This window comes from Cuculus canorus, chromosome 1 (genome assembly GCF_017976375.1).
Source record: "Cuculus canorus isolate bCucCan1 chromosome 1, bCucCan1.pri, whole genome shotgun sequence".
Classification (NCBI taxonomy): Eukaryota; Metazoa; Chordata; class Aves; order Cuculiformes; family Cuculidae; genus Cuculus; species Cuculus canorus.
The window spans coordinates 179688012-179710840 of record NC_071401.1 but is presented as its reverse complement, the minus strand read 5'-3'; the positions used below and the strand labels follow the sequence as shown (position 1 = coordinate 179710840).

At 37.6% G+C, this 22829-nt stretch overlaps 1 protein-coding gene across 4 annotated transcripts in view; it reads left to right on the top strand.

Annotated features, from left to right (window-relative positions):
• The window catches only part of DOCK4 (dedicator of cytokinesis 4), a 248507-nt gene that overhangs the window by 141127 nt on the left and 84551 nt on the right, over positions 1-22829 (top strand). For all 4 annotated transcript variants that reach the window (XM_054056438.1, XM_054056437.1, XM_054056436.1 and 1 more), the window contains exons 14-18: positions 12867-12991; positions 14484-14646; positions 16244-16350; positions 16953-17109; positions 22726-22823. In XM_054056438.1, the coding sequence (XP_053912413.1) occupies positions 12867-12991; positions 14484-14646; positions 16244-16350; positions 16953-17109; positions 22726-22823 (650 nt within the window). The remainder of the gene's footprint in view (positions 1-12866; positions 12992-14483; positions 14647-16243; positions 16351-16952; positions 17110-22725; positions 22824-22829) is intronic.

Here is a 22829-nt window from a genome sequence, read left to right as displayed (position 1 = left end):
GTTCATCCAAGTTATTAAACAGTTATAATATTAGAAGATTTTGAAGAATTAACAGGTCAGTACAATGGTGTTATATTGACCATTATTTTCCTTATTTATAAGCCTAGAGGGTCTATAATGCTGGTTTCTGTCGCTCAGCTTGTCAATCCTGACTGCAGAGCTCTTGGCTTGTATTCCTTCACTGTGAACTTTTTGGTCCTGTTCAAATCCTGTGATATCAATTCACAAGTAACATAGCTAAAGACTCTAGGTAATGCTGCAGTATTGATTTCTGTAATGGAATTTTAATACTTTGAGACTTCTGCCTGTCAAACAATAAAAGTTAGATTTTGCTTCTCAATATTCTGTCTTTTTTTTTTACAATTTTTGCCCATTCAACAGATAGACATTGCAGCCCCAGGATGCTGCAGTACTTTAAAGTTTCCTGTATGAAGCTTTCATATGCTTAATTTAGGAAAAATAACTTAGATTTTTTTCATCAATCAGATATGCATTGATTTGCATTTGTCGAAACTCTGTTAGATGTTCTTTAGTTGTCCAATTAAATCTCATCAGGATCCTGTCTTTGAATGCTACTGAATATACTCATTACTCCTTCATTTGGATTATTAAAAGGTCTTTTATTCTTTCCATGTGCAAGTACCTGCTCTCCAATCTTTCTTTCTATTTTCAGAAGCTTTTAAAATGAAACTAGAACTACAATATTTGTCTTTATTCAAATGATCTCACAAAATGCTATCCCTGTGGTAACATGCATTTTTTCAACGATGTGATTTTTACTAGAAGCATATTCCTTCTTTCAAAGCTTAGACTCAGAGCCTGGAGAGCAAAAATGTAAAGAAAGCTATGGAATCTGTTCTCTTCATCATGGTAAGTGTCTGTATCTGTCAGTGAGCTTGAGTTTAGTAAAGAGCTGTTGATTCCAGGAAAAAAAATATATGTCTGACACACTTAAGCATTTTTCTCCCACAAGCGATAGTATGGATTTTTCCAGTCCTCTTTATCCTGCCTGGAGTACAAACAGCCAAAATTTAACACCTGCCATTGTTTGCTGTTCTGATTCCCAAGGATCCAGAAATATGTTTTTTTAATTATTGAAAGCAATATTGCCTGGATATGTTAGTTACACAAAATATATTTAAGCAATATTGTGGAGTAAAGACACCCTGATTTTTGACCTTTCACAAAACTGTAGTACTTTATGGGGAATATCCTCTGCTTCCCATTGTAATACATTTTTAAATCTTTGTTCTTGTCTACCAAAGGAATTATCATTTCTGCAAGTCACAGGAGAAAACAAAGATCCTAATACATGACTACATACTTGGCTAGACAAGTGCAAGCAACTTCTGTATTGTTTTCCTTCTGCCCATTGCCTCCCTTTTATTTTGTTGATTCATTAGAAACTGAAGGAAAAATAGAAGAGAATTATGGAATGGGAAGAAAAGCCAGAGTTTAATTGGACTTCCCTTGATTTGAAGTCTCTAGAAGTGGAAGAAGAGGGAAAAGGGTCTTCTGCAGTTTACAGTATTTGGAAGAGTTGACTAGCTTTCTTTTGGGCGTAGAATAAGTAGCAGTGATGCACAGGAAGTGTATACAAGGATAGTTATGGGTAGAAAGTCTTTCTTCAATAAACCAGATAAGGACCACTAGCAAACTAACAAAGGAATGCTTTAGCTCTGTAAAAATAAGTAGTCTTTAAAAATTCTGTTGGAAATACTTTCTTTAGGTTGTTGCTGTAGGTAGCTATCGGGTCAAAATTTTCTGTTAAAAATGCTTGTAAGTCTTTTATTCCCCATTGTTCAAAGCAATTTGTTTTACATCTCATTGTTAAAAGGAAGAGCAAAATAAAAAGTCACAGAAAGTCACAGAACAATCGGGTCTTACATGGTAGATCTGCAATCCATTTGAAATCTGAAAGCATTACAGTTTGAGAATCCCTTGTAAAGGGCATTTCATTTGCATAAGCAGCTGTTTTCTGATGAGCGTTTCTTAGGGCTTGTTGAGAGTTTCTGTAATAAAGCTGAAAATATAGATAATGTTCTGCTGAAAAACAGAACAGTAGGGTAGTAGGATAACTGAGAAAAGGAATTTGTTTATTCATCTTTGACATTGATTTAAATGACAAAGCTTATTGGATTCTTACAAAGAATTCTTACAAAGAAATTTCTTACAAAGAAATCTTCTTACAATGAGTCCAATAGTAAAAAGGCAGGAGTGTTACCAAAGCCATCAGTGCTCCCGGAAGTCTAACACATGCAGAGTTGTTTTAATGTTTGCTTTATTTAAATATGACTATGAGAGATAATACAAAAACTAGCTAGCAGTATATAAGTAATAAAAATGGTCTTATTTCTTTTTGCCGATACCTTGTCCTGTACTTAAATGTGGATACATACCCCACCCTAAATAAGTTTATTTAAGTATCACCCAAAAGGGTCCTAATCTCACACCTTTTCTTTTTATGTATTTATTTAAGCACCAAGTACAACATTTTCTCATTCTTGAGTCATGTGTGACTGTTACTCAAAAATGTTGATTACTGTGAGTATATACAAAAGCTTCTTGCAGATAGCGAAGTTGTTCATTCCTCAATAACGGAGAAGTCAAGGTGCTGCTATAGAGGGAGAAGGCACTGAAGAGACAGCTGGCTGGTGGTTATCAGGGTCTTTAAATCTGACACACATTTACTTGCAGTTTCAAGCATGTCAATGGGATTTGTTCTGTTTCTTGAAAGTGTTGAATACATTGGCTGATAAGCAGACAGCCACTCTTGGTATCAGCTACAAGGCTAAACAAAGAAGAAATTGTTTAAATAATGGGATTTCACTTCCGGCAGTGATGAAGTTCTTTGTGAAATGCAGTGTATCTTCCTCAGCTGTTCTCCTTAAGGATGCCCTTCTCTTATTTAACAACCTTCTGTACTATGTTTTTCACGAATGATGTGGATTGCTTAGCTCAATATTTTATTTATTTATATTTTTAATAAATAAAACTCTGGATCGTGTGTAAGCAATTGGGAAAGGAAGGCAAGAGACTGGTGTGGCTGACTAAAGATGTGCAGGTCAAACCAAAGGGGAAGAAGGAAATGCACAGGCAGTGGAAGAAGGGACAGATATCCTGGGAAGAGTATAGGGACACTTCCTGGTTGTGTAGGGATTGGGTGAGGAAGGCCAAGGCGCAGCTGGAGCTGAACTTGGCAAGGGATGCAAAGAATAGTCAAAAGAGCTTTTGCAGTTATGTCAGCCAGAAAAACATTAGCATACACCTTTTGATGACCACAACTGGCAAACTGGTGAAAACAGACAAGGAGAAGGCTGCAGTACTCAACAACATTTTTGCTTTGGTCATCACTGGTGACCTCTCTTCTCACACCTCTCAAGTGGATGGACTGCAAGGCAGGGACAGGGACTAAAGTCCTTCATGCTGTGAGAGTTCAGAATCATGACCATCACAGGATCCTGAACATACCTAAGTCTATGGGACCTGATGAGATGCATCCCAGACTGTGTGGCAATCAGGTTAAGTCTTCAGTGACTGGAAAAAGGGAAATATTGCATCCATTTTTATAACGGGTGGAAAGGAGGACCCTAGGAACTAGTGACCTGTCAGTCTCACCTCTGTGCCTGGAAAGATTGCAGAACAGATCCTCCTAGAAGCTATGCTAAGGCACAAGGAGGACAGAGAGGTGATTCCAGGCAGCCAACATGGCATCACCAAGGGCAAGTCTTGCCTGACCAATATAGTGACCTTCTATGATGGAGGGACTACATCAGTGGATGAGAACAGAACTATGGATGTAATCTATCTGAACTTCTGTAAGGCCTCTAACATGGTTCCCCGTGACATGACATCCTTCTCTTTAAATTGGAGAGGTATAGATTTGACAAGTGGACTGTTCAGTGGATCAGGAATTGGTTGGTCAGTCACATCCAAAGAGTAGTGGATAACAGCTCAATGTCAATGGCTGGATAGACGATAGAAGTGGTGTCCCTCAGGTTCTGTACTAGGAACAGTTCTGTTTTAATATTTTCATCAACAACAGGGCAGGATAAAGTGCAACCTCAGCAAGTTTATGGATGACACCAAGCTGAGTGGTGAGGCTGACACCTCTGAGGGATGAGATTCCATCCACAGGGGTCTGGACAAGCCAGAGAAAGGGGCCCGTGTGAAGCTCATGAGTTTCAACAACGCCAAGTGCAAGGTTCTCCAGCTGGGTGTGGGCAACTTATGCTATCAGTACAGGCTGGGGGATGAAGGGGTTGAGAGCAGCCATGCAGAGAAAGACATGGGGGTACAGGTGGATGAAAAACTGGGCATGAACCATCAGTGTGTGCTAACAGCCCAGAAAGCTGTGAGGGATAGAAAGGCTGAGAGAGTTGGGGTTGTTAAGACTGCAGAAGAGAAGGCTGCAGGAGATCTTATTGTGGCCTCCTAGTACTTAAAGGGGGCCTGTAAGAAAGACAGGGACAAATATTTTGGCAGGGCCTGTGGCAATAGGACAAGGGGTAATCATTTTAAACTAAAGGACGGTAGATTCAGACTAGATATAAGGAAGAAATTTTTTACAATGAGTGTGGTGATACACTGGCACAGATTGCCCAGAGAGGTGCTAGATGCCTGATCTCTGGAACATTCCAGGTCAGGTCGATGGGGCTTTGAGCAGCCTGATCTAGTTGAAGATGTCACTGGTTTTATGAGGGGATTGGTCTAGGTGACTATTAAAGGTCCCATCCAATTCCAACCAGTGTATGATTCTACGAAATCATCAAAGTTCAACTGCCAGAAAGGCATTAGCAAGAGTTCAGTATTGCTGTGGTATACTAGGACTTAATCTCGTCTCTATTCCCTGACACCCCAACTGTATATATCTTAATAAGCAGCTATAATTTGGTACTTAAAGTATTTACAGTCTTCAGGTTTGACTACTGCAAATGTGATCACCTTCTGCTGTAACTTCTTGTGATTTAGGGTACATGCTGGTTGTCAGTGCTGCATCACCCAGACTAGCACCCACCTAGTTTTAAATTGAGATCTTTCTTGTTCTGTGTGTTTCTGTAAGCTGCTTAGTTTTATTATAACTTTAGCTGTGCCAGTTTCAAGTTTACAGGACTAAAAAGGGAGTGGGAGGTTTCCTGCCCTTGTCTTTTATCTTCCAATTTTGCTTGTTATTGTTAGTATATCAGCATGGATAGTAACATGCTAAAAGGCATAGCGTGAGTTGACTTGATGTGTAGGAGGTAAGCACTCTCCTTGAGTTAAAAGAACTTTGTACGTATTTGAGATCTTCCCACTGACAGAACCTACACAGCTCTTGTCCCGTTCTACAAAGTATTTTAAGGAGGTTTTCTGTAAAACTTTTTGCACCTGCAAGATTTACATCCTGAATAATACCACTTTTTCTCTTGTACATCCAGAGATTTTCAGTTTCTACAACTGACATTGTTTTAAGAGCTGTTCAAGTCATGTTTAAGGTATAAAAAAAAGCAACTCATTAGCTTGTATATTACAAGGATATAAATGACAGGAACTTTCTTTTCTGCTCCTTTTTAATTCATGCTTCTAAAGGACCTATAATTCTGAACAAAGCTCTCAAAGAAACAATTCACAGCAAAAGCTCCTACTGAGTTCGGTGTAATTATTTTTAAATTAGTGACTGCTGTCAGGACAGTTTAGATTTGCACACTGCAAGCTGTAACTATCAGAGATGCTATCTAACCACACCGTGTTTTGTTACATTATTATATAATCAATTTGAAATTTATTTCACTAGAAAGCTTTTTGAGGATAGCTGGCAAACTGAACACTCTTTTCTTTCTAACCAAGACAGCTACCTTTGATCTTCGACAGCGATCTTCAGCTTGAAAACCTTTTCCATATTAATATGCCATAATAAATTCTACGGTTCTAAATGTGATTGGAATATGAGAAAAGTCTTGGTTTTATAATATGTGTTGTACCTCACAGCTTCCTCACTGTAAGTTCTAAAACAGTTTTGTGATGAAGGCACATTCCTTTGATGCTTACGTTAGGTACAAATGTTTCTACAAAAAAAAAAGAAAGAAGACAAACAATACTTTCATATAAATGTTCTCATGATGCTTTTCGTGATTGGAACTTGTTATTATTTGTGTTGCTTCTGTCACCTGAGGTTCAGTGGGAGCATTCAAGCCTCTGTGAGCTGGAGGCAGCTTGTGTGTAGATCCCATAGCTAGAGGTTCACCCTGGGAGCAGCATCAAACCAGTGCTTGTATGCAGGTCCTGAATAGTGATGATGCAGCCTGCTATCTGTGAAGGAAAGGGAGCCTGCAGAGCCATCCCATAAGGAAACTGCAGAGTGGAAATAATAGGAGCCCTGAGCATGCTTTATCATCTTCAACTTGGAAATTACTCTTGTCTCTTTCCTGGTTCTTTAAAATTTGGTGCTTATAGTTGGGCAGGTTCAGGAAGGCTAACTTCCGTTAGCTAAGCCTGTCCTCCAACAGTCTGTCTTGTGGTTGTTTTGTGACTTTAATTGGCCTTTCCTCCAGCTCCTTGTAATTGCCTTTTTCATGTAATTGATGCTGATCAGGTCTCTGTCCTCTACTCCCATTCAGCCTTCGGACACTTTATTGCTAGTTGAAGTCATGAAGCTTCTTCTGTTTCTTCTTAGGTCAGAAACCTTGCGCTGTACTGTGCCTGGTTAACACCTACATCTGGGGCAAGAAGGACTTGGAGTTTTTCCTCTTTCAGCCTATAAATAGTGCTTCCAAGATATTTTTGCCAGATCAGAGCTGAAATACATTGGCAGGACCACATGAAGAGGCAGGTACTGCCAATGCTGTGCTGTACACATTTTGATTTAACATCCCAGACATTTTAATTCAGCACCTTTCACATACATTTAAATTCACTTACCAGAGTAAATGTCCCTACAGAGTATACAGTTAACGCTTGTGCTGGATGGGAAAGTTAAGACTGTGTAATCATCCATATCACTGCAGCTTTATGTTTTGGGGTTTTTTTTCCAAATTTGATGGAATTTCAATTTCCAGATAGCTGTAACCCTCACTTCATAGTAGAAACTCTTGTAGGACTACTTCTCTAAAACTCTGGATTTCATTAGTCAAAAGTGAAATAGTAGGGTGCTAACTAAGTCCTGTGAAAGTGTTCAGATTAATGGGTCACTCCTCTTCAACACATTGCATTGTTGCCTGAAGTAAGGACAAACAGCTTTCCTAGATACACTTTCTGAGCCTCACAGTTCCTCTGTTTTTCCGAGAAACAGCTTATTACTTCCTACTCTCGCAGGGATCAACACCAATATGTTTGCTTATGGAGCAGATCATCTTGATTACCATCACACGGCACATACAGGATAACCAGGTGATCAGGCCCAGTCAGCATATGTTTATGAAAGGTGGGTCCTGCTTGACCAACCTGATCTGTTTCTATGACAAGGTGACCTGTGTAATGGATGAAGGAAAGCCTGTGTATGTTGTTTACCTAGACTTTAGTAAAGCCTTTGGCACTGTTTCCCGTGGCAGACTCCTGGAAAAACTGGTTGTGCGTGTCTTCGGAGGGTCTACTCTTCACATGGTAAAAAATTGTCTGGATGACTGGGCCGAAAAAGTTGTGGTGAATGGAATTAAATCTAGTTGGTGGTCGGTCACAATGCTGTTTCCCAGGGCTCAGTTTTGAGGCTGGTTCTGTTTAATGTCTTTATCAATAATCTAGATGAGGGGATCAAATGCACCCTCAGTAAGTTGTGAATGACACCAAGTTGGGCAGGAGTGTTGACCTGCTTGAGGGAAGGAAGGCTCCACAGTGGGATATGGATGGACTGGATTGATGGACCAAGGTCAATAGGATGGAGTTCAACAAGGCTAAGTGCCAGGTCCTGCGCTTGGGCCACAACAAACCCATGCAGTGCTACAGGCTTGGGGATGAACGGCTGGAAAGCTGCTTGGCAGAAAAGGACTTGGGGGTGTTGATTGACTGCCGTCTGACTAGGAGCCAGCAGTGTGCCCAGGTGGCCAAGAAGGCCAACAGCATCCTGAGTTGTATCAGAAACGGTGTGGCCAGCAGGACTAGGGAAGTTATTGTCTCCCTGTACTCTACACTGGTGAGGCAGCACCTTGAATACTGTGTTCAGTTTTTGACCCCTCACTGCAAGAAAGACATGGAGGTACTGGAACACGTGCAAAGAAGGGCAGCAAAGTTGGTGAAGGGCCTAGTGGACAAGTGTTATGAGAAGCAGCTGAGGGAGCTGGGGTTTAATGTGGAGTAAAGGAGGCTGAAGGGAGACCTTATCACTCATTAAAATTACCTGAAAAGGAGTTGTAGTGAGGTGGGTGTTGGTCTCTTCTCCCAAGTAACAAGCTATAGGACCAGAGGAAACGGGTGGTTTAGACTGGATATTAGGAAAAAATTCTTCACCACAAGGGTGGTCAGGTGTTTGAACAGTCTGCCTAGGGAAGTAGTGGAGTTACCATCCCTTGAAGTATGTGTAGATGTGATGCTTAGGGACATGGTTTAGTGGTAGACTCGGCACGTTAACAGTTGGCCTTGATGTTAAAGGTCTTTTCCAACCTGAATGATATCAAATGAATATCTCCTCTCCACTCCACTTCACTCACTCCCTCAGAACTCATATAGTCAGTAGGATTTTCCCTTTCATTACTTATGGCTGTAATTGCCCTTCTTGGTGAAAACTAGATGATTTAATGTCAGTATTATCTGTCTGGTGTACTGGTTAAGGCAAAGATCCCATAGGAAAATGGTGCATATCATTGCAAACAATTGTGTAATTGCAGTTGCCATAAAATAAAATGATCAGTTAAAGGAATATAGATTAATTGAACAATTTGCTGATGTTTTAGCACTTTACAAAGGAAGTTGAAATTGTTTTAACAGGAACACTGGCCACAAAAGAATGCCCTAACTTAGTTTCACCCAGGCAATCTCATGTTTTGAAGAGAGAATTTTTATTAAGGAAGACTGAAGCAATGGCATTGCTGCATTGAGGAAGTAGAAGTGGTTAAAATCTCTTCAGATAAATCTTTGTGCTTGATTTTTACAACCCCATTGACTTCTTGACCCAACGAGCTTTTATTTGTAATGTGTTCATACAAATATTGTGCTAAAGATTTGCCAAGAACATGGCTCTGAGTTCTTAGTGTTCTAGTACACTTACTGGAACTGTGCAAGCTCAATATAGTTGGTTTTCTTGTTTTTTAACCCAAAAGTAATATCTGTGTGAGTACAAATCCAGACACAAGGCCAAATTTAAACCAAACCCTATTTTTTGGTAAAGATTATAAAATGTCAGATATGCCATATACTTCAAGAAAAGGAAGGTGCTGTTACCTTTGCCTGGTAAAGATTGTACCCTTAATATGGGCTATAGCTCATAGTTTACATTCTTTTTGATTAATTTTCCAGTCCATTTCTGTTATCTCCCTTCTGTTTTTCTACCCATTTCTGTAGAAAACATTGTCATTCTTCATGTAGCGTGCCAAGCTTGGTCTCCTCTTGGATTTTATTTGCCTTGCATGATTAATGGAGAAAATCTTGCATTTTCTTTCAGTGATGTGACCCACATGCCTTGATTTACTGTGAGACATTGAAAACAGAGTAGATCTTTCTGAATGGATGTAGATCAGGACAAAATTCATCAGAACAATCCTCTCATGACACTGATTACAAACTCTGCCAAGGTTCTCTAAGAACCATATTTATGAAAGTACATTCTACTTGATTGTCCTTTTTTCCCTGTGATTTGATTTCTTCTGGTAATCAAAAAGGTGAAACTCCACGGGGTTGGATTTTTTAAAACACTGTAAGATGCAGACACTGGTTTTGAAATCCTGTTTAACTCATGTGAAGCTCTCATTATTTCTTTGAGAAATGCTTTCTTATTTTTGCATAGAATCATAGGATGATTTTGGTTGGAAGGTACTTCTAAATACCGTCTTTAAAGATCAAGATCATCAGCCCTGCCTCTCCAGGGGTAGGGACATCTTTCACTAGATTATGTTGCTTAAAGACACATCTAACCTGACCTTGATCTCTTCCTATGATAGGGCATCCACAACTTCTCTGGGCAATGTGTCCCAGTATTATTTTCATTTAAATCCTGTATAGTTTACTCTCTTTAAAAAGGAAAAAATATGTTTTTTACTGAGCTGCATCTGGGCTAGGTCATGACATTTATGATGGAAATTATTATTTTGTTGTGTTTCTTGCAGACCCAATGGAAAATTGAAATAATTACTTGCTGATAAATAAAAATGACTGAATATAGCGCAAACACGTGTTAATTTTTAAAGAGAAATTGCTACAACTACAAGTTGTGTGCTAAAATCAGTTTATAACAAAACTTCTCTTTTTTATTATTGTGTGTTGACATTTTTTCTCAATAAAAAACTTGAAAGTGACCAACTGCTGGCACTAACTAGAACTGATCATACTATAAGCATATGCTAAGCAACTACTCAGTATATTATGTACTCTTTGGTAACCATACCGTACTAGCTTCTAAAACTTCTGTAATAAAATATTGCTGCAATGTGTAAATGATGAAAATCTAGAAGTTTTAAGGGTAATTTTGTGACCTGAATAAACATGCAAACAGCTTTACCGATTCAGATCAAGGGCCCATCTAGTCGAGTGTTGTAAGCAGACACCATAGGAGGAGTAAGTACTCAGTATGCATATATGCATGTATGATAATCATCCCACCCCTCTCCAAGCCCCATGCTCTCCTAGCCTCCAGCTATTTTCAGCTCAAGGGATTTCCTGAGTTGCTTGTGATCGTCTGTCTCATATCCTTTAGTAGATCTTCCTTCCATGGCTGCTCCATTCTTCCTTTGAACCTTATACATTTCTCACTTCCGCGTTATCCTTTGCTTTGGTAAGGTTTTGGTTTGTGCTTTGGTTTGGAGTTGCTTTTATGGACTTTTTTTACAAGTCTTGCTGTCCATTACCTGAATAACCACCATCTTTTGCTTCTCCGTCTGAACCTGGTTCCCACTGGGAAATGTGGATTGGTTCAGTGATTGCACACACATAAGTAATTCAGCTCTTTCATCCTTGACTTCACACAAAACTCTTGAGTGTCATTTGGTCCTGGTATTTGTTTCTGTTCATTCTGTCTAGCTGTACTTTAGCCTCTGTCTATAGTTGTTTTGAAAGATGATTGATAATAAGTAATACAATGGCAGATTTTTGTCCCCTTTTTTACGGGCATGGTTCTTGAGGGCCTCTTTTACCCCCTATTTTTTTATTTGGCAGTGTTTTAGATCGCGTTTTGGAGGACTCATTTATTATTTTGCATTCAGTTAAAATGATATAAAGGTATTAGAAGACTGTAGCAAGATTGTTGTTTCTGTAACTTAAAAATCACATGAGAATTGCATGCAGTGAAACAAATGCAAGAAATGTGAAATGTGAGAGCATCCTGAAAAGTTCAATCAGGTCTGATTCTGCTTACATGTTAAAATGAAGCCAGAAATTGAAAATGTTATTTCAGTTACATGTCTTCTAATTAATTTTACCCAGGGTACAAGTATCCATCTCATGTTTGACTTCTAAGTGCTACACCTGTGAATACACACAACTGTATACTTGATTTCTTTTCACCAATTCTTGGTGAAAATCTGCTTTATTAAAAGAGGATATTCCATTTCACTAGATGAAAGTGTATAGTCTCAATTTCTTTTTCTACCAAATCTAGAAATTAGACTTTTAGAAGATACTAGTATTTATGATGCCATTCATCCTTCATTTTTATAGTGTTTCACAGGTGAAGTCCAATTGCTTCCAAGTAATTCTAGTAATGCTTGTCCAGGGCTAGATTAGTTTACTTTCTTTATAAATATATTCAGCATCTTCAAACAGAACAGGGACTTCCCTACAATGACACTCTAGTCACCGTCACTACTGCTTCTGCCCCCACCAACTGCCAAACAAGCTTTCTTCCTTTCATCAACTATAAAATTTGTGGTTTGTGTCAATTCAAACTAAAATAAAATTACCATTGATCTCATCCAGGTGATCTGGTTACGGTCTGACAGATTACTTAGCAAGTTAATGTATGAAACTGCAAAGACTTTAATTTTAAACATGCTAGCAGTATTTAGTAACTTGTGCTTACTGGGTAACATTTAGGTAGTGCCTTGTATTGGATTTTTTCTTTGAACGTGTTGATGAAGATTTTAATTTCTAGAAGCCTCCTCAACAAGAAAAAAAATAACCTAACTAAGCCATCTTTTTTCTAGAAAACTTTGGAACACCCTGTCATTGTAAAGTATGCTGAGATCTGTTAGATCGGAAAGATGTATATGAATGCCAGCAGTCTGGGAATCCTGTAGTTGTAATGGGAAGAACACCAACCTCTTGGTTTTTGCTTCTTCAAAGTAATATGCTTTCTATTGAGATTAAGTGTAAACCAATCACAATTAGTTCTTCAAGAAGACATTAAACAGAGAAATGTAAATCTAATGAAAGATGAACAAATGAAATAAAATACATTAGTATTGCCTTAGATTAAAAGAAGAATTAAATGGGTTGTAGTTAGACACCAGCTTCAGTATAGCTTCAGATGCCGCTATAAAGGCCAAAAAGAGCTAACAGATGAGTAAAAGCCCTTAGAATTGGTTTACTATGGCAGGTAATTGTTTGGGGGATGATGTTTTGTTGGTTTTCTTGGTTCATAAAACCAGTTGTTATTAAGTAAAATCTGAAAATACTTCAAAATCGTGGCTGTGATACTATCCCTAGTTTGGAAGAGAAGATTAAAGTCTACTAAAGTACTAAAAGCAAAAAGTAAGAAAAATGAACTAATTTTCACACTTTGTGTTTGATTTGATATGTTTTTTTAATAGGTGAAATGAGGAATGATTTATATATCACTATAGAAAGAGGAGAATTTGAGAAAGGAGGAAAAAGTGTGGCCAGAAATGTGGAAGTGACAATGCATGTTGTGGACAGCAGTGGTCAAATTTTAAAGGTATCTTTGTTGCATGTTTTTCATTGCTGCAGTTAATTTTGATAAACATTTTCAGATGTAAATCCTCTTTTGTGACATTGTTTAAAGAGTACAAAATGGCTTTGGAAAGGTCATATTTATCTTTTGCTATCATTAGATATTCAAAATTTTTCCACTTTGCTTAAAAACTTTACAAAATGAATATTTGTTTTATTTCTGTGATCAATTAAGTGGTTCAGATAAACACTCTTAATTGCCTACCAAGTAAACAGTGATTCCATTAAGATGCTGGGAAATGAGGCAATATCAAGTTTTTCAGAATTTTTTATTTCATAATTCTTCTTAGTAGCTATGTATTTCCTCATGTTGCACAGAACCTGTTTTGATTTTCAATGTTTTTGTCTGATTGGAATAAATCTGAAATCCTTGAGGCAAAAATCACCACTGTGTCAATAACAGACTAAAGTAGTGTTCTTTCTTTTCTTCATATTTAATTGCATACTGCTGGTAATAGCTTACAGACAGGCACTGTATTAATTATTAATAGGTGACTGTTTCTCAGATTTTTTTTTTCTGTACCAAAGGATTTCTGTTCACCTTCAACCTTGTCCATGCATATTTAGCATCAGGTTTCTCCCTTTTATTTGAGATTACTTTTTTCACATGTTCTGCATGGTGTGGAGGGCTGCAAGGTGACGAAGAAGGGCAGACACAAATAGTCTGACGCAAATTGTGTGTGTGCATACATGTGAAGTGAGATTGTGCACATAAATGCATGGGATGCTATATATATTTATATAAAAATATAAATATATGTATATATATTATATATATTTTATGTACTCATAAAAAATAATGGATATTGAGATGCAGAGGTGAACCCTTCTAATTGCCAAAGTGAAAAGCTACAGCTTACATTTCTCACAGAGAATTAATAGGTATCCCCAAGTCAGGACTTGGGGAAAATCCATTTAGAAAAATCCATTTGCCTACTTTGCTACTGAGAGAGCATCATGGATGCACTGGTTGAAAGGCAACCAGCACTATGCTTCTTCCTACTTAGGGAATACAGATTTATTTTTTTCATGCTGGGATGTATCGCTGATGACAGCAGGGTTTCTTCTTTCAGAGAACTAAAGATCTTGAGCCTGGGCTGTTCTTGTCTCAGTTACATTATTGTGTGTTGCTTGGGCATAACACTGGATGGACCGTGCTGTGTCATGGGACTCCACATCACATTTGTCGCTTAAGCCTTTCTGATCACCCAGTTCCCCCTGTGTAATAGATTGATTGTCATCGGTGTGGATTATTCTTGCCGTTTTTTCTAATCAGTGAATTTTAACAAAGTGCTACTGTTTTGTGGGCTCAAAGATATTGAGCTTTGTCCCACATGTGGCATTTATGATACAAAAGTACATATTAAATAGTCATCCTTGTTAGAACAGTCCTTGATGACATCTTACCAGACAACTAATCTGCCTTTAATTTCTAATCAATACCTTTTCTTCATTAGGATTTTATCTCATTCGGCTCTGGGGAGCCACCAGCCAGCGAGTACCATTCCTTTGTGCTTTATCATAACAATGGTCCCAGATGGGCTGAGCTGCTGAAACTTCCTATCCCTGTGGATAAATTCAGAGGAGCACACATCCGCTGTGAATTCCGGCACTGTTCCAGTAAGCGCTGTTACTTCTGTTAGTCCTCTCCATTACAGCTGCAGTCAGCACATGAGTTTCCATAATACCTCAGGAAAAACACAGCTGCATGAACTTTCTCTGTAATGCTTTCATGACACAGCTTCTCAGGCTTGCAGTTCTACTTGGTGGAATTCAGTGCTTTGTTGGTAAAGTCTAAATGCCAGGAGAAATCAGTCTAGTTTTATTAAATATATATAGACAACATTGCAGCTGCAAATGTAAAGACAACTTCAGGTAAACTCAAAATGCAAATTTAGAACTTCCCTGGTGAATTAGTCAAAATTATCCCTTTTCCTTAGCTCATGTTCAGCAATCCAACAGAGAATGTACGTAAATACATCGTGGTCAACTAACATCACTTTTATATTGAGCATTTTTTTTAATATGCTTATAAAATAATATTCCAAAATTCTCCAAACATTTGGAACAATTTTGGAGATTATTTTGAGGTAAAAAGTGAGGTCTGAGTCCACATTCTGCATCCCAAGGTGTGCAAGACAGGTTTCATAGCTATAGTGCTGACTGCTGTCAAGGGTATAGAGAAAGGTGGGTAAAATTGTGCATCTCTTAAACTGCAGCTCTTTTGACTCTTTTTGGTAATGTAGCTATAGCAAGATTTGATTATTTAGATTGCCTCTGTGGATATTGGCACAAACAGTAAATTATGGTATATTTAGATTCCGGGTACATAAACTTCAAAACATAAGGAACAGGTAGTATATGAAGAAATTTACATTAATTTCTTTTTACGATTTCTTTCATAAGCTATGAAGTAATAAAGGAAAACTATCCGTGGTACGTTTCAAACAGATTATATGGTTCCGCGTAATCTTTCCTATGCAGTACAAGTTGGATATTTTTGTTATGATGGCCTACACCATCCCAACTGTGCTAAATCTGGACTCAAAAATCATATATCTACACATCTGATGAGAAATTGGCTGATTATCAAAAGTATTCAGCATCTGCACTCATTGGTTTCACTAAAATCTGTGCCATCTCAGTGTTTTATAGTCTGCTTTATATTTAGGTTATAGATGAGTTTTGGAATTTCAGCTTAGGAATCCAAGTTTGAAAATGTTATCTGCTGTCTAACATCCATGTAAGGAACAGTGACATCTTCAGTCATATCTGTAGAGGCAGGTGCCTTATTTGCAAAAGAAGCGCAGTGTAGCCTGAGGCTGATCTAAAATGGAGACCAGTAGTTAGAAGCTACTACACAGGATAACTGTCACTGAAAACCCCATTTTCTCTTCGTGTTGGACCAGCTAGGTCACATTCATTTGGGTTTCCTGGCATTCCATGTATTGCTAAGATTGCATATTTCGTGGTTTCCATTATTTGTTATTAATAAACACCAAATCATTCCAGAATACTGCTTTCTGATTTTACAGTGAGATAAAAGAAACCATTACAGGAGTTAACGTACAGATCTGAAAAGACATTTGAGATAATCTTAGTCTGACTAGCTACAAATAGCTTCTGGTATACTTTCTTATGCTGTATTATATCCATTTGTTTTGTCTAAAATGTATAATGTTAACTCTAAGTGCTGCTATTTACATATGTATTTCAGCGAAAGAAAAGGGTGAGAAGAAGTTGTTTGGCTTTTCTTTCATGCCTCTGATGCAGGAAAATGGGAGGACTCTGCCAGATGGCACCCATGAACTCATTGTACACAAGGTAATTTGAATTAGTAATCGTTAGCTGTAATGATTCCTCTGGAACATAATTTGAAGGCCCAGAAATGTTCAGTTGAGAATGTCTGTTTTCATTACCAAATGAGTGATAATCTTGTCATCATTGAAATATCCATTGCTGATTGTTTAATATTAAGCTTCCTGTTACAAGCTGCAATTGAATCTTGGTATGTGTTTCAGTGTACTGGTTTTACTAAGTCTTACTCTTATCCTACATTGTATTATCAATGGGGTTCAAAAAGTTAAGTTCAAACAAGAAAGTGAACGCCATGAATACCCTTTTAACTGAATTGCTGAAGCTTGAAAATCAAGCAAGCTTACATATGCAGATCTACTCAATGTTATCTTTTTTAGAGATACTTCAGTTTTGTGGAATTTTTATTTCCACATTTAAGTTAGCTCTTTGTTCACAGGATCTGATATGCTCCTAGATACATTTTAGATTTTAACATCGAAATTTGTAACAACAAGCATAGTGAAAATTTTCCCATTTCTGTCAAGGAAACTATAATAATGCATACAATTTAAAAATTTGGTCCTTTGTTTTTATGCAATACAGTTATTTTAACTGATTTGTTTTCACAGTGTGAAGAAAACACAAACCTTCAGGATTCTAGTCGCTACCTCAAACTCCCCTTTTCAAAGGGAATTTTCCTAGGAAACAACAGCCAAGCAGTAAAAACCACTAAAGAGTCCTTCTGGATTACATCCTTTCTCTGCTCCACTAAACTCACACAAAATGGTAGGATGTGTTGATTATTTAAACATGATGAATTCAAATGAGTGTGATAGCTAGCCTTTTTCATGCCAAGCAAGCATAGATATACTCAAAAATAGCTTATGTTCTAGCCACTTTACAAACTGTTTTTCTTCCTAATTTTTTATATCCGGATGGAAACTAAAGAAGTATGATAAACCACTGATTTTAAGTAGTTCAAGAATGCATTTTAGATTAACATGATGTTGGAATCAAATGGAGCACTTTTGGCATCAACTATCAAAACCCAGCTGCTCAACAAAACCTCTTATCTGTTTGTTGTAGAGTTTTTATGAGATACTTATTGTCAGCTTTGGGCTGTGGCGGTTTGGTTTTAATTAGGCACATATTGCTTTTTTGTTGTGTCACTTTTCTTCCTTAAAGCTAACAAACGTTTAATACTACTTAAACAACAGTTTTCCACAAATTTCTAAATATTATGGATTTCCTTGGTAATGTGTTTCTGACCATTCTTTAATATCCCCACAGTCTTATTTTATTTTTTCTTTTTTGAGCTGTTTTAACATCTTGCTTAACTCTTTCATGTGTGAATGACTGTGTCTTTACCTTCTTATTTGTATAAGAAATTGTTAATTGCTTGCAAGTTATTTACAGGTGTTTAATAACAACTAGAGCAGCTTTCTAAATTGAAATAATCATCCAAATTTTCATCAGTTGTCCAAAATAGAACTATGTGCAAATAGTTGGTGGTCTGTTTCACTGTGCACATCAATTTTGAGTTCTCATAGCTAGCAATTCACTTCAAAGTAATAGAAGTTAGCCAAGAGAAGATTTTCCCAAAGGTTGCTACTAGGCAATCAGAGACTAAACTTACTTCAGTTAAAAGCCTTGATTTAGGAAGTCACATGAATCCACTTGTACTTAAACGTGCATGAAAGTTCTACCCAGAACTTAAGTGTCTCACTAATAAATAGGTGCACTATTGTCTGGGGTTATAGTACTAATATATGTTCACAGTACAGGAATTATTTTGTCCTTAGAGTAAATAGATGTATCACATAGGGCATAATATTTCCCCCTTTTTTTTAATAGCTGTATTCTTAGTAAGAGGGTGTAGAATACATGAATAATATTGATCCCCTTTTCAGCTATGAAAGAGTTAACAGTTATTTCATCAGTACTTCAGAGGGTGGAAATATTTTCAATAGACAGGCTTATATTTTCTGCAAGGATCTTTGGGAAGTTCATCTTGGTGAGTTTCCAAATCCTCATTCTTTTAAACAAAAAATTGCCAAAGCCTACTGCATGCTCAGAAAATAAACATAGAGCAAAGCATGTGGGTATTTGGTCATGTGAGCATTACTTCAGTTATCCCCGAGAGAATGTATCATGTTTATTTCAAAATACAGGACTAAAAAGATCTTACTTTTTTAGTTAAGCATTTTTATTAGAATATTTTGAAAATTGCTGATCATTTTTTAATCTGTTTTTAAGTTTTGAGATTTTTCTGAAGTTCTTGGAGATCTGCCTGTGTCTACAAACCACAATGTCCATCCTAGATATGAACTGAAAATTATGCTGTTGGTCTGGCCATAGGCTGGTAGAGGACCCCAAACACAGAATTGTAAAAGGTGTGACTGAATTAGGGCACAAATTTACTCTCTTACTGGGAAATTTTACTCAGCTGTCATTCTCTCATTAGTTGTTCCCACATGCCATCAGCTCTCATGCATATTAAAATTAGGGGGACTCCGGTAAGGAGAACGACTCCTAGTTGTTGGGATCCATAACTTCCATCCCCTGGGTACTGTGGAGGGGTTTTTAGGGTTATTTTAAAACAGTTTTCAGAGACCTTCTAACCAGGGCAGTCTGTGCATTCGTCCGCATATCTCACAGGAATGCTTCCTTATCTAATCTGTCTGCCAGGTAGCTTTTCCTTAGCTTCACTTTTTATCCTGGATAGTTAATCAGTTAGTGTACCAGCTTTTATATATTATATATATTATACCAGCTTTTATATATTACATTCTTAGATGGATAGTTATATTTAATTATCCTAAAAATACCCAAAGAGCGAGAGAGAATATACAATTTTTATACTGAGTAGTTATCAATATGGTCTTGCTTAGTTTTGACAAATATGAGCGATCTCGGCTTGCTAGAGACTCAGAATCCATCCAGAAAGTCAGAATATTTTAGCAAGTTGGCATGCACGCATTTCTCAGCATTGATCGGCACATTCCCAGTAAGCGGCTGTTCATCAGTAGAGTAGCACGTCTGTTGCAAGGCAGAGGTGTAATCCATCTATCTGCCTTTTAAAAAAGCCAAGCTGGTGATCAATGAAACAAAAGTACCAGGGAGCAGCTTTCCAGAGTGACCCCAGTTTGGAAGGGGTGTTGGAAACCGCAGCAGCAGCCTCCTGGAAGAGGAATGCTGTTCTGGGACTCGGCTTTTGCCTTTTGAAGTGTAGGATTGCTACACCAGGCCAGATTCTGATGTCTCAGGATTTATAGGACAGAGATGGAAAGGTCACCCCAAACCATTTCCTTATACATGTGATTCTAAACCTTTTATTAAACCTAGAACTTCGGATTTAAATTATGGACTTTGAGAAGGGAAGTATTTTGTTTGGCAGGAGTGGTAAGTCAGGTGTAGCCTATTTTTAATGCACAAATGTGATCATGAATAAGAGGAGGCATTGGTAATGTTTTTCTTCTTCAACGAAATTTATCAGCAGCATTGCCTTTTTCCCTTTTCTGAAATTATGTTTTCCTAGTGGGCTTACTTTGGGGGACAATTTTATATACTCATTTCTCTTAACACATGACACATTGCTATCCCTTTCCTTTGTGATTCATACATCACATTTTCTGTTCATGTCATTTATGCTTGGGCTATTTGCTAACGTTATCTCAGCAATGTCTTTCCTCCTTAGCATCTTCCTTGAAATAAGTGCTTTAAAGTGAGTGTCTGACATTTTCTTTCTTAATTCCCCTACAAATGCTTAATACTGAGTATCAGCTATCTTCTCATGAAGTTCCTCCAGCAAACCTGTAAAGAAATATTTTTCCTTCTATGACCTGACAGCTTTTGGTAGTCTCACTACTTCTCAACTTAATTGAGGCTCAAACACAATAAAGTGTAGAATTTCATTTAATTATCCTAAAGACAAATGCAGGTCATGTGTTTATTTGTAATGCTTGTTCCTTGAAAATGCCTGACAGAAGAAGTACTGAGATATATAATTTGTCCTTGATCTTTGGGATGTGCCTCTGATGCACATGTTGGACCTTTCAGCACTCTTAGTGCAACTCAGGGATATCTTTTAATCCAAATCATTCCATATGAGCAAAAGGTGAAGCAAAATAAAAAACAGATATATATACGCATAAAACCAATCTGTGCCCTCCAAAATCAATTAAAGCAACAAAATAGTAGTGGGATAGCATGTAGGGTGTTTTCCATTAGCACCTCTGGCAAGATTTGAATATAGGTGGAGGTTTATTTAGTGTTATTAAAGACAGAGATTTTACTTCATTTCTTGTTGCGGGAAAGAGGAGCTTGGGTGGAACAAACTGGGAAAGAAATGACAGGAAGATGGGTGTGGCTCAAATGTTACTTGAATGTGAAAAGAGCCTGTGGTAGAAAGCACCCGGACAGTTGCCGAACCAAGAGGAAAACTTACTCTTAGCTTCTTAGTTTGATAAGTACTGAGAACATTTCAGAAGAAGTGGATCCTTCTAAGACAATGCCAGACAGTGATCAGCTGTGGTTGAGCTTAAACTGATGGAAAGACTGGACGGTGATTAAGATTTTCTGCTTCAAAGGGCAAGGCTTTGAGAAATTCTGAAAAGCGGGTTAGTGAAATGAGGAGGTAGTATGTAAAGGAGCTTCAGGATTGATTTAATTCCATGATTCAAAAATATATGGAGCTTTTACTGAGGGCAACATAAAACAATGCTGTAACCTGAGCAAGTGAGTCATGGGCAGAAAATGTGAGGAGTGAGCAGAGAACCTGGAACAGATGGAGAAAAAACCAGCAAGGTGTCAGAGTTCAGCCCGGGTCAGGATCAAGGGAAAACTGCTGAAAAGCCAGGCCAAGTTTGCAGCGTTCTATTTTAGGGTATTGAATAGGATGGGACATGAAATTCCCAGTCTCATAGCAGGGTGGTTTTTCAGTACATCAGTACTTCAGTATATCTCTGAAGCTGAAAACAGTAACATGACCGAAGAGTACTAAATAGAGTACTTACATTTAAGACAGGTGGAAGAGCAGAGATGTTAACTGCGCCATCACCCTCCAGTGAATTTTTTGCAAGTATTTACAAGAAATAATGGATGAAAAAGCAGACTTGTAGCTAAATAGAGTGTGCTGTAAGATGAGTTTATCGAAGGTGTATCTATAATGCCAGAATAAGCTTCTTAATCTTTCTCTATAATAATAATTATTATTATTTATTATTATTATTATTCAGAGGAAACATAGCAGGTCTAAAGCATTTGGACTTCAGTACATACCACATGGGAAATTAGAAAAGGTATAGATTAGAATAAGAATTGCAAACTGGTAAATAAAGGCTAAAAGGTAACTAGCAGGTTTAGTGGAAGGAATTTCCTTCCTGAGTGGAAAGAAAACACTACTAGATCTGAAGAATTTGGCCTGGGAATGATTTCTTTTAAAAAAGGGTAGAAGGGGGTAAGCATGGGAATTACTTCACTAAAACCTGAAATACTAGAGCGCCTGTTAATGACATTTGCTGTTATTAAGTAGATGAAAGGGCTCCTCATTTGAAAGGCAAGGTAACTTGGATTCAAACAATAAGAAAGAGTAGAAATTGGATCAAATCTAATTGTGCAAAAGGCAGGATTGTGCCCTAACAGAGAGAGACTTGGGGATTCTGCTGTAGCCAGTGGATGAACAGTATTAAACAGAAGAACCTATTTGTGTCACCAATACGATGTCTCTAAAACCCCCAAATTCTAGAACATTTATGTCATCTGTTTACAGCAGATGTATGAGCTTGCTAATGATGAGGAAAACAGGGAAGTAATCTCATCTATAACGCAGTTACTATTTTGGTCAATAAAGCTGAATTGAAAATCAATTAGAATGGAGGAAGTGTGAAGACACAGGTATATTTTAGGTCAGAGTTTATTTTCCAGAGGAGATTGTATTGCTTATTATAAAGCAGGATCTTAGAGGCATTGTGTTTGTTCTCTAAAAAGGCATAGGAAGATGAGTATTTTAAATACATTCAAACGAATAATTAGAGAACTATTTCTAGCTGTCAGGCCAGCTCCTTAAGGCATCCTTCAATGGGATGAGAGATAGCAAAATAGTTACCTTTCTTAAGATGGTAGTTGGTAGATGTGTGAGCAACACTGCCTGATACAGCTGCCACAGGAGACCGATTTTAGTGACCCACTACTATGTCTGCTGTGGGTTTCTGTTTCTATTGGTGGAGCAGTTATAGGGTGAAATGAAAATTTATTGTTGGGCAGATCCTATGATAGCCAATCTTGAGACGTTTTCTTTTGTTTTAATGACTCCAAGTTTTGCTGAGTGGACTGTAGTAGTAGAATTCAAAATCTGCAGTGCTGCTTTGCTTCCAACTTTAATCTGGCATTTTGCTTTTGCAGGAGATATGCTTGACCTTCTGAAATGGAGAACCCACCCAGAGAAAATTGCAGGTTGCCTCTCAAAATTAAAAGAAATTGATGGTTCAGAAATAGTGAAGGTATAT